The 17,292-nt window shown below is 44.0% G+C and overlaps 1 protein-coding gene across 1 annotated transcript in view; it reads left to right on the top strand.

Moving 5' to 3' along the window:
• Positions 1 to 7,017: 7,017 nt before the first annotated feature.
• The window catches only part of LOC102448096 (claudin-15-like), a 34,236-nt gene continuing 23,961 nt past the window's right edge, over positions 7,018 to 17,292 (top strand). Inside the window, exons 1-2 of the mRNA XM_006125192.5 lie at positions 7,018 to 7,169; positions 7,576 to 7,840. Of these exons, the coding sequence (XP_006125254.1) occupies positions 7,621 to 7,840 (220 nt within the window). The 5' untranslated portion in view covers positions 7,018 to 7,169; positions 7,576 to 7,620. The remainder of the gene's footprint in view (positions 7,170 to 7,575; positions 7,841 to 17,292) is intronic.

Genomic DNA, 17,292 nt, shown 5'->3' with positions numbered 1-17,292 from the left:
CTTTTCTCATTTTGTCCCCAAATGAAATGTCGGGGGGTTTCCACCCGCTCGGGGGCCTGAGCTCTCCTAGTAAAGCCGCTCGGGCAGAGGCTTGGAGACGCGTCTGGCCAAGTAGCTCCAGCCCCCGAAGCTGAGGCCCAGACCAGTGTCTGTAGGGGGCCCTCCGCGCTGCCCAGCCTGCGTCTCCATGTGGAGAGTCATCTCCACCTCCCCCTTGCTGCCAGGCCGGGCAATGTGGCCTGTGCCCGCTGCAGTGCCCAAGCGAAAGCTCTCCAAAGAGACGGGCTGTGGGACTCTGCTGAGACCTGGGGGAGGCAGATGCCAGGAGCAGGAGGCTGGGGCCGGGGAGCTCCTACCATCCTGCAGACCTCGTTGGCCTGTGGGGCTTGAAATCTGATGGGATTCGGCTCCTGCAGCAAGGGCAGGCCATGGCACCAGAGCCTGGCTGGTGTAGCTAATACCATGATCATAGTATTTTCATATCCTTATGCTTATAGGAGGGGATGGATTTCTATCACAAAACATTGATTTCACTGAGCATATGCAAATCCCAGGGGAAGTATTTCTAGCAATAACCATAAAAATGTACAGCTCAGACAGGGTCAGAGAAATGCCTCCTGGGAACATATTTGTCGTTTCTTTAAGGATGTGTTGAGACGTGATGGTGACCATTTTTGTGGCAAAACATTAACATTTTGACTTTTGACAGCTCTCATTTAATAGCTATTGTTTGATTCCCACACAATTTCCTACACTATGAAAATTAAAAGGATAAAGATTTTTTTGGGGAAGAGTTAAAAATATACATTGCTATTAATCAAATCAAAATTATAAATAAATAAAAATCACATTCTGATAAGCATTGAGATGATTTCACAGTTTCATTCTCACAGTTTCTATCCTGTGGCTCACACTAGCTGTTTTTAAATACATATGTCTTTCATTAATAAAAAGCAGTTTCTGACAAGTCTGTTGTGGAGAACATTTTGAAAATATGACTTAAATGAAAAAACATAAAGTATCATTAAATGAATATACTTTATGTTAAATTTCATGGCATTTAAATTGATAGCATGGTTTTTTAGACCTGACTTGTAAGATTTTTTTGTTTGGCTTCAGCAACACTGAGGGAGAGGCTCAGCAGTGGTATCAGGTTTGGGGAGAAGAAGAATTGGGCGGCATTGGATGTGGCAGCATCTGAGATGTAATTTTTAGTACCTAGAGGTCCTACCAGAGACCAAGGCAGTGTACTGGCAAGTAAAACAGTCCCTGCCCCAGAGAGGTCATAATATAGGACTGACAAAATGCAGCAATTAGATTAACAGAGAAATGAATGTAGGATGATGAGCAAAGTATTGGTAAAGACGAGTGTTTGTATATATTAGTGTTTTGATCATAGGAATGACAAGTGGTCACCTGCCAGCAGGGCCGGCTCTAGGTTTTTTGCCACCCCAAGCAAAATAATTTTGGCGCCCCCCCGTTGGCCCACTGCTGCAGGAGAGGCACTGAGGAGGAAAGATCCCCTTTCACCTTGTGGCTCTTTGACTCCCACCACACCCTCTGGCCAAACCCAGCCTACGTCCTGTCTCCCCTCCACACAGATCCCCGTCCACACACATCCCGACCCCTGCCCCCACCCACTCACCGAACCCAGTGTCCACCTTCTCTCCCCTCCCAGGCAAACCCAACCCCTCAGTGACCGGACCCAGTCCACGTCCCCTTCCCTCCCCCACCTAATGCACCCTGCACTCTCTCTTCCCTCCCAGCCAAACCCGATCCTCCTCCCTCCCGGCCGGAATCAGTCCGCTCCCCTCTCCCACCTCCCCCACTGACCAAACTCTGTCTCCTTTCCCTCTCCCCACCAAACCCTTGTGTCCCCTCCCCACAGCATGTGCGGAAACGTCGGAGCACCCTAGGAGAGGGGTGAAAGTGGCACGGTGCCAACCCACCAGCCCTTCTGGCAACGCGCAGACAATCATCTTAGTGTTTGAGCAGAAGATGCAGCACTGCTGGTGGGGGTGTGCCAGCCCAATAGGCGGAGCACACCCCGCAATCTTCCTCAGGACCTGCGCTTTGGCTGGAGGGAAGTTTGCAGTGTGGAACATGCTGCCTGCGAGTGTGCCCCTTTCCCACCCCGCCCGCCACCAATGCCCCTGCTGCCCAGCCCTGCCTCCCCCAGGGGAAGTGAGAGACTTCCCCAAATGGCCACGCAGCCCCACTGAAGAAAGAGGCCTGGCACTGCTGCTGCGGCCAAAGCCCATACTGCAGCCGGGCGCTCTACGAAGCTGGTGCATCCAGCCCAGCGCAGCTGTGGCTCCCTCCAGCCCCACAGCACACTGTGAAGCGGCTTCCCGGAGCTGCGGGTAGGGGCAGGAGCCGGTACTCACCGGGGCAGCAGCATCCCCCACACTCAGCGGGCCAGGGGCATAGCGCACTGGCTGGGCATGCTGCAGCAGCCTTTCCTTCCGACTCATCAACTTTCTTTCTAGCCCCTTCCTCGTCAGGCGGTAAGGCTGGCCAGAATGCCACCCCTGGAAATATGCCGCCCCAAACACATGCTTGGTTTGCTGGTGCCTACAGCCGGCCTGCCTGCCAAATAAAAGTATTACAGGTTGAACCTCCCAAATCTGGGACTCTCTGGTCTGGCATCATCTGTGGTCTAGCAGGGTCACAGAGGTTGCTGGACCAAAGAGCCCCTGAGGCCAGGAGCAGGAGCCAGCCAGGAGAACCCAGGCCATGTTGTTTTAAATCTGTATTTTATCTCTCTTTCTAATCTGCACTGCCAGTCAGGTCATCCTCAGAATTTGCTTGAATTAAGACAGGAGCAGGTCCCAGGCCACATATTTCTGTTGTAAAAGCATTTATTGCAATATTTTTAGAAGTAAGAGCAACAATGCAATCAGCCGTGTTCTTTTATGTACCTGGTGGTAGCGGGGCCATGGCAGCCTGGTGGTGGCAGAGGGGCAGAGAGCCCTGCTATGGTTGTGGCACCCCAGCTGGGGCCAGGGTAGCCTGGCAGCTCGATCGGGGCTGCATGCTGCCAGCAGTGGGGCTGGGCAGCCGTTCTGGCAGTGGGGCCAGGACAGTCATGTCACCCAGCCGGTAGCATGGCCGAAGGAGCCAGCAGCAAGGAGGGGCACTAGGCTGAGGGCCAGTGGCAAGTGATCTCCCTGAGTCCAGCAAATTTCCTCATCTGGGGCCACTCTGCTGGATCAGGGAAGTCCAACCTGTAGGTCTTAATTTGATATGGTCAGCAGAACAGCCCTTACTGAATGATAGGACTCTTTCCTTGATTTTATTGTCATAACATTATGCCAAAGTCTTATTTGGACTAGAACATGTTTAATTATCAGAGAGACAAGATGGGTGAGGTGAAGTTTTTGTTAGATCAACTTCTGTTGTTGTAAGGGACAAGCTTTTGAGATTTATCCAGTAAAAGATACTAGCTCATCCACCTTGTCTCATGTCCTGGGACCAACACGACTATAACAACACTGCAAACAGTGCTTAATTATTTAATTATTAACATTTGTAAATGATTCCATTGTAAATGTCTTCATAACTTAATTCTCGGGCTGTCAGACAAGCACTTTTCACAAACAGAGTAACATAATTAAAAGTACACGAGCAACAACAAATCAGTCATCACATGTGGCAGTCTTTTTGAGACGGAAAAGCTTTAAAGCTTGAAGGTAGCTTTCATAGCAACATTGTATCACATTGGCAAGACAGGGAAGGGGTGATGTGAAGGTGACTCTTCAAGAGAGGTTACAGCAAGAGTGGTGAGAGTTAAAAAACATATAAGAACATAAGAACGGCTGTACTGGGTCAGACCAAAGGTCCTTCTAGCCCAGTATCCTGTCTGCCGACAGTGGCCAGCACCAGGTGCCCCAGAGAGGGTGGACCGAAGACAATGATCAAGCGATTTGTCTCCTGCCATCCCTCTCCAGCCTCTGACAAACAGGCCACCATTTTATCACCTGGCTAATAGCCTTTTATGGACCTAACCTCCATGAAATTATCTAGCTTCTCTTTAAACACACCTTTGATTCCAAATGTAATTGGTTAGAGTGGCATCTATTAAAGTTGCCGACATTTGAATGTCTACAGCCTTTCCATTGACTGAGAATATTTAATACTTATTGTGGATTAAACATTATCGACATTATCTTAAAACCTCATTAAACTTTTGCAGAAACTCTGGCTTTGTTTCCTTGCCTATAGGAGACCTCTATTTTTCCAATAAGGGCTAAAGACTTCCACTATCTCCTTCCGTATATTACGTATTAATCTGTGACCAACCTTCTGGCTCCTAAACATTGCTTGGACACAAAACATACCTCTTACTTACTCATTCTTTAAGAATTACAAATATCAGCATCTCAGTTTTGAGATAACTCTAATTCTCACACCACTCCTTTTTCTCTGTAATGGAAGAAAGAGCTCTTTTGTTTGATACCTCACATACTTTGCTATTCAGAGAACACCATCTGTTTCATCCACCTTACATCTATCTACCCTGCTAATATGAATGTTAGTACATCCTCCAGTTTCAGACCAAATATCAGTTTTTACTCAATCTGCAAATATTGTTTGAAGATGATGGTGTTGCATCCATCCAGCATGGAGTATTACTACTTGCAGTATCAGTAAGCCATGCAGGTGAAAACGTTCTTAAATTTGTATGTACTCCCCAAACTGGATTTGTTCCAATCCCACTGACAAACACCTACAGGACCTATATAAAGCATTCTTAAAACTAAAATACCCACCCACAGAAGTGAAAAAACAGATTGACAGAGCCAGATGAGTACCCAGACATCAGCTACTTCAAGACAGGCCCAACAAAGAAAACAACAAGACACCACTTGTCATCACCTACAGCCCCCAACTTAACCCCCTCCATTGCATTATCAACAATCTACAACCTATCCTGGAAAATGACCCCTCACTTCCATAAGCCTGGGGGAACAGACGGATCCTTGCCTACAGACAACCTCCCTCCCCCAACCTCAAACAAATTCTTTCCTGTAGCCATGCGGCACACCTCCATCATACTCATCCAGGAGCCCACCCTTGCAATCAACTCTGGTGCTAACTCTGTCCACACATCTATACAAGCAACATCATCACAGAAGCTAACCATGTAAATCACCACATCAAAGGCTCATGTAACTGCACATCCACCAGTCTGATCTATGCTATCAAGTGCCAGCAATGCCCCTCTGCTATGTACATTGGCCAAACTAGACAGTCTCTACAAGAAAGGATTAATGGACACAAATCAGATATTCAAAATGGTAACACACAGAAACATATTGGGGAACATTTTAACTTGCCTGGGCACTCATTAATGGATCTCAAAGTCACCGAATTATTGCAAGCCAATTAAAAAAACCAGCTTGAAAGGGAATCTGTGAGAGTTTAATTTCATTTTAGAAGTTTGATACATACAATAGAGATTTAAGCAAAGACCTTAACTGGATTACCCACTACATCCCACATCCTAATGACATAAAAGGCCAAACAAAAAGGAGGGGTACATCTACATTGGCAAGATTTTGCACAAATACTTTTAACGCAAGAGTTTTTGCGTTAAAGTATTTGTGCAAGAGAGCATCTACACTGGCATGTGCTTTTGCACAAGAGATGTGCTTTTGCACAAAAGCATCTGTGCCAGTGTAGATGCTCTCTTGCTCAAGAAAGCTCCGATGGCTATTTTAGCCATTGGGCTTTCTTGCGCAAGAAATTCATGTTGTCTGTCTACACTGGCTTCTTGCGCAAGAACAGTTGCGCAAGAGGGCTTATTCTTGAGTGGGAGCATCATAGTTCTTGCACAAGAAGCACTGATTTCACACATTAGAACGTCAGTGTTCTTGCACAAGAAGCACTGATTTCACACATTAGAACGTCAGTGTTCTTGCACAAGAACTCCCCGCCAGTGTAAACAGGCAGCATGTTTTTGCGCAAAAGCACCTGCTTTTGCGCAAAATCATGCCAATGTAGACACAGCCCAGGTACTTAAGAACACTTAGAACCCTCTGCATCAGCTTCATTAAGCATGGAAACTTTAACTGACTATTCTTTTCCCATTTTCTCTCCTCTTCTTTCCCTCCCCATCCCTTCTCTCTGCTATTTATTTGGAACATGGACCCCTTAAACTCCATTCATCTGAGGAAGTGGATTGTACTAGCATGAGAAAGTTCATGATACCATCTACATTTTTTGTTAGTCTCAAAGGTTCTGCAACACTATTTGTTATTTTTTAAAGGTTTTTTGTAAATAAGTTAGCAGCATTATCTCCCATAAATATAAACAAACTTATTTTGTCTCATCAATTGGCTGAACAAGAAGTTGGACTGAGTGGACCTGTAAACTCCAAAGTTTTACATTGTTTTGTTTTTTGAGTGCAGTTATGTAACAAAAAATACCCCGTATATTTGTAAGTTGCATTTTTGTGATAAGGAGATTGCACTACAATACTTTGTAGGAGGTGAATTGAAAAATACTGTTTCTTCTGTTTGCTAATATTTCCACTGTAAAAATGATAATAAAAAATAATAATATAAAGTGAGCATTGTACACTATGTATCCTGTGTTTTAATTGAAATCAATATATTTGAAAATATAGAAAACATCCAAATATTTAATACATTTCAATTGGAATTCTATTGTTTAGTAGTGTAATGAATGCTGCAAGCACTCACAGTTAATTTTTAAAATCGCGATTACATTTCTGTGAGCTACACTGTGATTAAATGACAGCCCTATTAGTGAAATTTTGTGTGAGTTAACTCTGATTAATTGTAACAACAAGAAACAAAGGAGAAACTGACACAATGTGAGCAATCAGTTGTTATCAGGCCCCCAGCAAGTGATCCCCAGAATAGTTTGAAAACTTCTTGCAATTAGCCTCTCTAATATTATGATTGATTTTAATTTGTTTAATTTAACTTGTCCATGTTATTGAAGTTAGACTTTAGTGTAGTACTATGAACTCTTATCCACCAGTCAATGATCTGTTAGTGAGGCCTTGATTTTTAGTACAGGGGGAAAAGTCCTAATACAGTACAAACTTTGTGTTTGACCAAACTGAGCGTCTCACAAAGTGCTGACATCACCATCTAGCTGAAGGACAACTGAAATAGGCAGAAAACATATCTGTAACCGTAAGTGTCGACATTGTTTTGTTTGAAATTTGAATCTATGTAATGCAATGTAATAAAATGTAAATTGGTTCAATTAAATTATTGTTATTCTTGTGTTTGATTGCTTTAATTAAAAAATAAACAAACTTAATTTGTAAACAAGTGAAATGGAAATGTTGTAACAGGAGACATGATGGAAACTCAGAGTGTCGGAGTATCTTTTTTTAATGGTTAGCATATAAAGATGTAGAAACCTAACAATCTGGAACAAATATCATGGGATATTTAGAATACTTTTGCTTCATTTCCAAATAAATTATTAAGCTTTAATTAATTTTGCTAATATTTTCACTGCTAGCTTGCAATTTATATAAAATATATGTAAATGTAATTTGATCTATTGCATGTATTTAAACTATTTTAATAGGTTTCTGGTGTCTGAATTTTGGGGGGCTACTTTGGAAACCAAGGAATGGCATCATCAGCTTTACAAATCTCTGCATTGCTTCTGGCTTTGGCGGGACTCATCATTTTACTTGTTACGACTGTGTCCAACAAATGGAAAATTTCCAGCATGGCAACAACAATTATTACTGCAACCTGGGTTTACGAAGGTCTTTGGATGAATTGTGCAGCTACTGCATTGGGTTCAGTTCAGTGCAAGATATTTTTCTCCTTGCTGAGTGTGGACAGTAAGTGTATGGTTTAAATTAATAAAATACTTGGGGGCAATTTACCTCCCTCTTTGGATACAGAGTTCAGGGACAGACTTCGCTATGGACAGGCTATAAGGCTTCAACTCAGCCCCTTTATGGTCACTACTGTAGCCTATGATTTAGAGTAGCAGCAGCACCTCTTTAACACCTCCCCTCCGACCTTCAGTGGAATCGTTAGATCCCATGGAGACCCTGCAGTACAGAGTAGTGCTCCTGTGCATCCAGTCCACCTGCACTATAAATATCCTATCTCTTTGCATGGATCTGAATTTCAGCCATTACAGGTTTGAAAAATATACTGTCTCCAATTGTTTCCATAGTTTTTGTTCTTAATTATAGGCATATCACATCTCGTTGTATTAGAGGAGTTTATTCATACGATGGCTTGGGATATAACTTTAGTGGTGCTCTAGAATTCTGTGTCTTAATCAGATCACTCAAATATTTTTTCTCTTTGTCCGAATACATATCATTTTCAAGAAGGAGCAGACATCGTAATCTCATCATTTAAGATGATCTAGAAAAAAATCTTGACATTCAACCCAGGTACCAGAGGACTAGATGTTTTTTACTTTAAACAGAATTGTTTACTTGAAACTAGGAATCTCTGAAAGAAATTTCATTTTTTGTTAGTGCCACATAGCAAAGTGCTTCTAAAATTTTTATTATTCAAAGGTGATAGTTTTAATATAAACAAATTTAAAAATATTTCCGAGGGTACAACTAGTGCTTCTGACCTTTTCCTAGGACAAAACATGGTAGTTTGATAATTTAGCATCAAGTGTAGCAACAGAAGAATTGTTTCATCTAGGGATTGAAACATACTCTGCTTTGAATTATTCTGGGTTTTCAGTATTTCTGCCTGGAGCCAGTGCCAAAAAACCCTGCAAGACTGACATACTTGTAAGTTCTTACCTCATGAACAAGAACAGAAATAATTGCTGTATACTATTGAAAGGCTCGCATTTTGGGGAGATCTAGCTGTTTTCAACCTCTTCAGAGGGGTAGCCGAATTAGTCTGTAACAGGAAAAATTTTAAAAACAACAAATAGTCTGGTACAGGCGTGGCCAACCCACAGCTCACTAGCCACATGTGGCTCCCCTTCACCCTATCAGTGAGGCTCGCGAAGCCGCCCCCAAGGCTCACAAAGCCACACCCACACCCACTGAACACGGCTCACACCTCCTGACTCCCCTGTGCTCACCAGGGTAGGGGAGCCGTCCAGATCAAAATAGCAGATCCAATATGGCGGCAGTGGCCACCAACATGAGCCTACAGAGGCCAAAAAGCCTCAAAAAGCTTTCTTAAAGGGCCAAACCTTTTTTTTTTCTCTCTACAACTTTTTGCCCCGGCTCTTTGAGCTGGATCCAGCTGGACTTTGGCTCTTCATCCGGAACTAGAGTTGCCAGGTGTCCGGTATTCACCCAGACAGTCCAGTATTTTTGCCTCCTGTTTGGTAAAAAAAATTCAGAAAATACCGGACACCTATGATGTCCGGTATTTTCTGATTTTTTTCCCCGGCCAGGAGGTGAAAACACCGGGCACCTGGCAACCCTACAAACACTCAGCACCCGGCCTCCTCTCCCCCGACCCCCAGTCTTCTCTTTTCCAGACTAAAAAACCCAATTCTTTCCATCTTCCCTCATAGCTCTTGTTTTCTAGACCGCTGATCATTTTTGTTGCTCTTCTCTGCACCTTCTTCAATTTCTCCACATTTCTTGAAATGTGGTACTCTAGAGCTGGACACAATATTCCAGTTGAGGCCTAATCAGTGCAGAGTAGAGCAGAAGAATGACTTCTCATGTCTTGCTTATAACATTCCCGTTAATGCATCCCAGAATGATGCTTTTTTCCCCCCCAACAGTGTCACACTGTAGATTGTGGTCCACTATGACCCCTAGCTCCCATTCTGCAGTATTCCTTCCTAGACACTTCCCATTTTGTATGTGTGAAACTGATTATTCCTTCCTAAGTGGATTGCTTTGGATTTGTCCTTATTGAAGTTCATCATATTTACCTCAGCCCATTTCTCCATTTTGTCCAGATCATTTTGTATTATCTCAATCCATTTGCTTTTGAAGTAATTCTGAGTATTCATCATTCTACATAGGCCACCAAAGACTTGTAAAGGAAAGTAACTAGAATGAGAGCTAATAGTTCAGCATTTTCCTCCTGCATTTGTTTGATTTTCAGTTCCTCTCCATTTAACAAGTAAGAGTTATAAAGGTGACTTCTGCTCTTCTTCTGTTACCATGTTAGTGACCACCATGCAGATCTGTTGTTGCTCAGTAAATTGGATATTTGTGTGACTTAAAAGGTCACTAAAAATTCCCTTCAATAATTGTCCTTGATCCCACCCCATTTTTAAATGTTAAAGTTCCTCAGTATTTAACTTGTTTTGTCCATGATTGTACAGAGCTATTTATTTGTGTCTAACTATAGTGAGCAGTATTTCACTTCTTTGATCTGTTTGCTTGATATGTAGAAATGTTAAAGGACATCGTGAATTGCTGATAAATGTCTGCTATTGTAAAACTTATATAGACATCAGTCTTTGCGGCTCAAACCAAGGATTAAAAATCCTTTATTTGCAATGCAATTTTTTTGAAGGTACATTAAGCTTGATGCTTCAGGTTTTAAACCCACCTCTAATTATTAGAGATTAGGATTAGAACCAATGTTCCCTATAATCTTTTTCCATCCATGTACGGATATTTTCCATCCACGTGCAAAATAATTCTTTCTGTGCACTACGGCATGTGCAAATGTGCACCACCTGTAGAAACAAAAAAACCTGCTCTGCTAATCAGTTTGCAGCATTTGAATCTCTCCTGAGCATCCACACAAGCTCACATCTTACAGGGATCACTGATTAGAACTCATTTGGAACAGGGGAAGGCAGATTATCCTACATCTGTTTATTGTGGGATTTTTTAGACCTTCCTCTGTGTCACAATCAGAGACTGTCTGGTGTGAAAACTTCCTCTGGAAGGAAACTCTTCAATCACTATCTCAGTATGGGAATAAGCTCCTATTATTTTAGTTTAAACTAGTTAATGAAGGAAGGGAAAACTTCACTCCATATTAAAGGCCATGGGGAAAAGAAAAACTAAATTAAAAAATCAAAGGAATAAAAAGAAATACAGACTGGACTTTCTGGATATTAGGAAAAACTATTTCCCTAGGAGGGTGGTGAAGCACTGGAATGGGTTACCTAGGGAAGCAGTGGAGTCTCCATCCCTAGAGGTGTTTAAGTCTTGGCTTGACAGGGCCCTGGCTGGGTTGATTTAGTTGGGATTGGTCCTGCCTCGGGCAGGGGGCTGGACTTGATGACCTCCTGAGGTCTCTTTCAGCTCTATGATTCTATGATTCTATGATCATAGATAATGAGACAATAGTATCACTTCTGGGCATCAAGGTTGCTCAAATAAAGAGCCCAATAAAAGTACAGTTCCAGAACATAACAAAAATGGATAGAAGAGTGACTTTGGGTGGTATTACCAGGGCCTGGGAAATGATACTGAGGGGCTGTGTCTAGACTGGCAACTTTTTCTGGAAAATCAGCCGCTTTTCCGGAAAAACTTGTCAGCTGTCTACACTGGCCGCTTGAATTTCCGCAAAAGCACTGACGATCTCATGTAAGATCGTCAGTGCTTTTGCGGAAATACTATGCTGCTCCTGTTTGGGCAAAAGTCTTTTTCCGAAAGACTTTTGCGCAAAAGGGCCAGTGTAGACAGCAGAGTAGTGTTTTCCGCAAAAAAGCCCCGATCGCGAAAATGGCGATTAGGGCTTTTTTGCGGAAAACCGCGTCTAGATTGGTCACGGTCGCTTTTCTGCAAAAAGTGATTTTGCGGAAAAGCATCCTGCCAATCTAGACGCGCTTTTCCGAAAATGCTTTTAACGGAAAAGTTTTCCGTTAAAAGCATTTTTGGAAAATCATTCCAGTGAAGACGTAGCCAGGGAGTATAGAGATGTGATTCAGGGAGATGAACAGCTAGATGGAGACTGACACTCAATGTATAATTTGTGTCAGGGCTACTTTGTGCAAGGGCTTGCCAGAGCTGAGCTCTGGCACCTATTGGCTTCACAGTTCGTAGTCCTGGCATCTTTGGGCCTCTAAGAGTTCCAGATGTTCAGAAAGGATTGAGATTTTGATCACAAAACATCTTCACTGAGGTTTCCTCAAAGCAACAGCAAAGTGTTAATCTGCTCATCTGAGGTATGTCTAGACTACAGAGTTTTGTTGAAAAAATGGCTGTTTTCCCGACAAAACTTGAGTTATGTCCACACTGCAAGCACATTCTTTCGCAAGTAAATTGCAAGAACAGAGGGCTTTTCCCACAATTGGTAATCCTCATTCTATGAGGAAAAAGCCTTTTTGTGAAAGAGTGTCCTTCCTAACATCCACCAGACCTGGAATAGTGGAAGCACGCCTGGGACCAACTGATACAGCAGTGCGATAACACGTGCGCTGTTGTGTCCCGCCTGACGGAACAAGTGCCTGATGCCGCTTCTCCTGGTTTCCACCCTCCTACCCCCCATGCTATGCCCATTCCCTCTCTGCTTGCCCCCCTGCCATGCCTCTGCTCCCTCCCCATGCCATTCCTCTGCTCCCTCACCTAGCAATGTCCATGCCCCCTCCCCAAGTGATGCCCATGCCCTCTCTCACTGTTCCCTGCCAACCTGGACCCCACTGCAGCCCCCCCTCCATATCCCCTTTGTGGTCCCCACACCCACACAAGCCCGACGAGGTGCCCGCACCTGAGGCGGCACATCGAGCCGCCTCCTCCCAGTTTAGAGCCCCCTCCCAGTTCTGATCCCCCCTCCCAGTTCAGAACCCTTCTCCCTCTGCACACCTTTTCCGAATCTTTCATTAATACAGACTGCATTTTTTAAAAAAACCTACAAGATACGTTTATTGGGAGGTCAGGGAAGGGCCAAAGGGAGGGGTTGTGATGGGAAGGGATAGAGCAGCAAGCCAGAGGCCCCTATTGGGAAAGTTCTGGGACAGTTAGTGAGGTGCTTGAGAGAATCTCTCCCTCAGGGCCTCCCGGATGCACCTCCACAACTGATGGGCCTGGCAGATGGCAGTTGTCCGGGGATGCTCAAATGCTCGTCCCTCGCGGCCGGTGTCTGCCTCCCACCCCAGGAGGAAGGCCTCCCCTTCCATTCCACAGTATTGTGGAGGAAGCAACATGCTGCCACCACCTCGGGGATGACGTGCTCCCCTACGTCCAGGCGAGTGAGGAGGCACTGGAAACGTGCCTTGAGGCGGCCAAAGGTTCACTTCACCTGGATCCTGGCCCGGTTCAGGTGGGCATTAAACAGGTCCCTGCTGGGATCCCGTGACCGGTGTATGGCTTCATGAGCCATGGCATGAGGGGGTATGCCACATTCCCCACTATGCACAGAGGCATGTGCACATCCCCAACTGCAAAGTCCTGGGGGGGAAAAATGTGCCTGGCACCAGCTTATGGTACAGGCTTGAGTTCCTGAACACACCCTGCCCGACCACCCAACAAAAATGTCGGTAAATTTTCCCCGATGGTCAGCCAGGGCCTGCAGGACAATGGAAATGTAGCCCTTCTGATTTATGTACTGGGCCACTCGATGGTCCGGTGTGAAGATGGGGATGTAGGTACCATCAATCGCTCCCCCGCAGTTCGGGAATCTCAGGGCAGCAAATCCAGCCACGGTCGTGTCCAGGTCTCCTAGATGGACGACCCTTCTCAGCAGGAGGTAATTGATGGCCCTCACCACCTGCAGAAGGAGACAAAGAAACACACAAAACAGAGAATGAGAGAGGGGATGCCTGAGCCCTCGGGAGGTGCCCGCCCTGCTCCTCTCCCTTCCACCCCCCCAAACACTGCAGGAGCCACCTCTTAAGAGGCTGCTCCCCTCTCCCCCAGCAGCAGGGCTGTGTGAGGGCTGGACAGCAGAAGCCCCCAGGGACGGGGCTTCCCCTACACTCACTCCACCCCCCACAGTCCCGAGGCCCCCTGTTCCAAGGGTCCCCCTTATCCAACACTCTCCCTCCCTGTGCAGGGACTTCAGCCCCACAATGCCTTACCTCCAGAATCTTTTCTCCACTGTGGGGTGCAGTTGCCAGAGTGGAGCAGCTGCAGCCACTGAAAGGATCCCCAGAATGAGATTAGGGTCCAGGTCCTGCAGGACCAGGAAGGCAGGTGGCACTAAGTGCTGCAGAAACTGCAGCATGGCCGTGTGGGGCCATCACATGCCCAGGGGCAACTCCAGCTCCATGGAACCAAGGAAAAAGCTGTGGCATCCAAAAAAGGACAGGGCAACCACAGCAGGCACTGCGAGCAGTTTGCTGTCCCTCAAAGAGGTAGCAAGCAGGCAGCAGCAGAGAAATGGCTGTCCAGGGGGGTCCCTTTAAGTGCGTGTCTCTGCAAGGCTCCGGCACCAGCACTTGGAAGCAACTGGAGACTAAATCATAGAATCATAGGGCTGGAAGAGACCTCAGAAGGTCATCAAGCCCAGCCCCCTGCTCTAGGCAAGACCAATCCCAACTAAATCAACCCGGCCAGGGCTTTGTCAAGCCAAGACTTAAAAATCTCTAGGGATGGAGACTCCACTACTTTCCTAGGTAACCCATCCCAGTGCTTCACCACTCTCCTACTCAAATAGTTTTTCCTAATATCCAACCTGGACCTCTCCCACCGCAACTTGAGACCATTGTTCCTTGTTCTGCCATCCGTCACCACTGAGAACAGCCTCTCTCCATCTTCTTTGGAACCTCCCTTCAGGAAGTTGAAGGCTGCCATCAAATCCCCCTGCACTTGGACAGAAAGATGATGTCTGTCTGTATCTGTGCGAATCCCCCCTCACTCTTCTCTTCTGCAGACTAAACAGACCCAACTCCTTCAGCCTCTCCTCATTGATTTCAGGTGGCCTTTTATGCAAGAGAGCATCCAATGAGTCTGGATGCTCTCTTTTGCAAAATCACATCGCTTTCTCGTTGCACTTTTGTGTGTGGACACTCTCTTTCAGAAGTTTTTTTGGAAGATCTCTTCTGAAAAAAGCTTCTTGCACAAGAAACCTGCATCTAGACGTAGCCTAGGAGAGTTTGTGTGATGAACTTCTAAGTTATACTGGTAAGTAGCTAGGCAAACTTATACAACAATGAACATAGCAACCAGAAGAACAGGCACCATCTGAAAAGTACACATTAGATTACATTATCAGTTGTTGCAGGGGCGTTTGACAGTTTTCTTTAAAAGAGAAGAGAGGTAACAATAAATATAAAAATGGAGCAGGTGCTTTCAGGCAGCATAATGCTTCCTAGCAAAACCTGTTTGAAAGCTAGTTGTAAGCAGCCAAAATAAAGTTGGAGTTTGTTAATTAGCTCTTTATCAGAGTGAGATCTTATATGGCAGGTTATCCAAACACAACAAAGCATACAACACAAAACTATTCTTTCAAGCAAGCGTCTGAAGGGATAAGTTCTGTGTTCTAAAGGCTAAGAACTCTGAACATCAAGGAAGCCAAAATGACTCCACACCCCTTCATTAAAAGCAACTGTCCATTGCTGAATATAAAAAGTGCCTCACTGAATTCAGCTGTGCTAGAGGTATGTGGGGATACCGATAGTGAGGATAGTGAGGATCAAACCCTATGTTGAGATAAAGGAGTCTGAAATGTTCCCTCTTTTGTTTTTGTAAAAACAGCAAGTTCTTCAAAAGAGATGTAAGTACTGCCACAATATGTTGATCTAAAGTTCCATCACGTTAAAATTGCAGAGACCCCCAGTCCCCAGGCAGAAGTGCAGCATTGGTAGGATTCTTACGAAAAGTTAAATTGTTACCACGTTCTTTGATTAATGTCTTATAAGGAGCAAATCTTCATGGTCATCATCAGAGAGCTTTATAAGAGTGCAAAGGCACTACTGAGCACAGTGGCATTCTGGGTATGACATTCATCATTAGAAAATGTTAAGAGCAGGTTAGTCAAGCGCCTGTCAGGAATGGTCTAGAATGCTAATACTTAGTCCTGCCATGGGGGCAAGGGACTGGACTAGATGACCTCGCAAGGTTCCTTCCAGGCCTATGATTCTACGATTCAGTGTCTACACAACAAGTAAATACCCCCAGCTAGCTGGTGTCAACTGATTCGGCTTACAATTTTACAGCCCCGTAGCCCAAGTCTCATGAGCTTGAGTCAGCTGACACGGGCTAGCTATGGGTGCTTAATTGCTGGGCAGACATACCCTCTGAGTCCAAAGTCTGCTCTTGTCTAAATCAACAGCAAAACTCCCATTGATTTTTATGGTAGCTGAAGCAGGCATGTAGCATTCTAACATGCCTTTGCAACCAAAACCTAGCCTTCTAAAGCCTAGCCACAAAATGACCAAAGAGGTTTGATGAGCATATCTAAAAGAGCTGATCCATCTAGTTTATTAGGAATTTGTGACACTCGTGATGAGTGGTCCTTTTGGAAGTCTGTATATTAACTGTATAATAACAAGTTCCATATCTATATACATTTAACACAACAAAAGGATCTAGTTTGTGTAGAATAGAAATGTTGCTTTATTCTCCAGGTGAGGTAGAAGCAGTTTACTACCTGTGATTTAGCCTATTTATATTTGCAAACAGTTTAAGTTACTAAAGTCATAAAATGCCAATGAAAATGTCTTCTGTGGAACTAGTCTGGGATATGATTATACCCTTAATCACTAGAATTCTTAAAAAAAGCCTCTGACAAACATTTAATAAATTGATATTGAGAGCCATAAAACTATTTTCAAATTGTGATTCAATCCACCTGAAATTTTGCTATGATTCCATGTCATACTTTCATGTTTTAGTGTGAGTGGGATGCGGTTTCATGGGGAAATATCACTTTAACTAGCAATCAATCGTTTGTAAAATATTAATGTTTATCTTTTATCTACAAACTTAACATCCTTTGAAATACTGAGTATAGTAATACAATAACTATCTTAACTAAAATATATGTTGTCTTGGTATGAGTTGTTTTTACTTATAATTAAGTTCCATAAGTATGTAAAGTACCATACATAGAAAATAAAATTCCTGCTTTTGAATTAGAATCTAATTTTGTTTTAAAGCAAATACCATAGGAACACTAATCTTTCAAAGCAGCTATAAAATTCCAAGTAATTGTAGCCTTATGTGAACTATGATTGATAAAATTTAGATAGAGACTCTATGAACATCATAAAAGTTTACCAGTCTCAAAAACTTCATGGGAGAGGTGATAGTCAGAACACTGGATAGACTTTCTGACTCAGGATGCATTATGGGCTCATTCCATAACTTTTAATCATAAAAATAACGTGTAAGTTTCTCAGACTATTTCAATTAATATCTTTCCCATAAATTGCTTCCAGATATTACTGTTATGCATGAAAAGCCTTATCACCCTGGGGGTTGAGCAAAGAGCA

Source organism: Pelodiscus sinensis, chromosome 10 (assembly GCF_052426305.1).
Source record: "Pelodiscus sinensis isolate ZL-2025 chromosome 10, ASM5242630v1, whole genome shotgun sequence".
In the NCBI taxonomy this organism is placed as follows: Eukaryota; Metazoa; Chordata; order Testudines; family Trionychidae; genus Pelodiscus; species Pelodiscus sinensis.
This window is presented reverse-complemented; position numbering and strand designations above follow the sequence as displayed.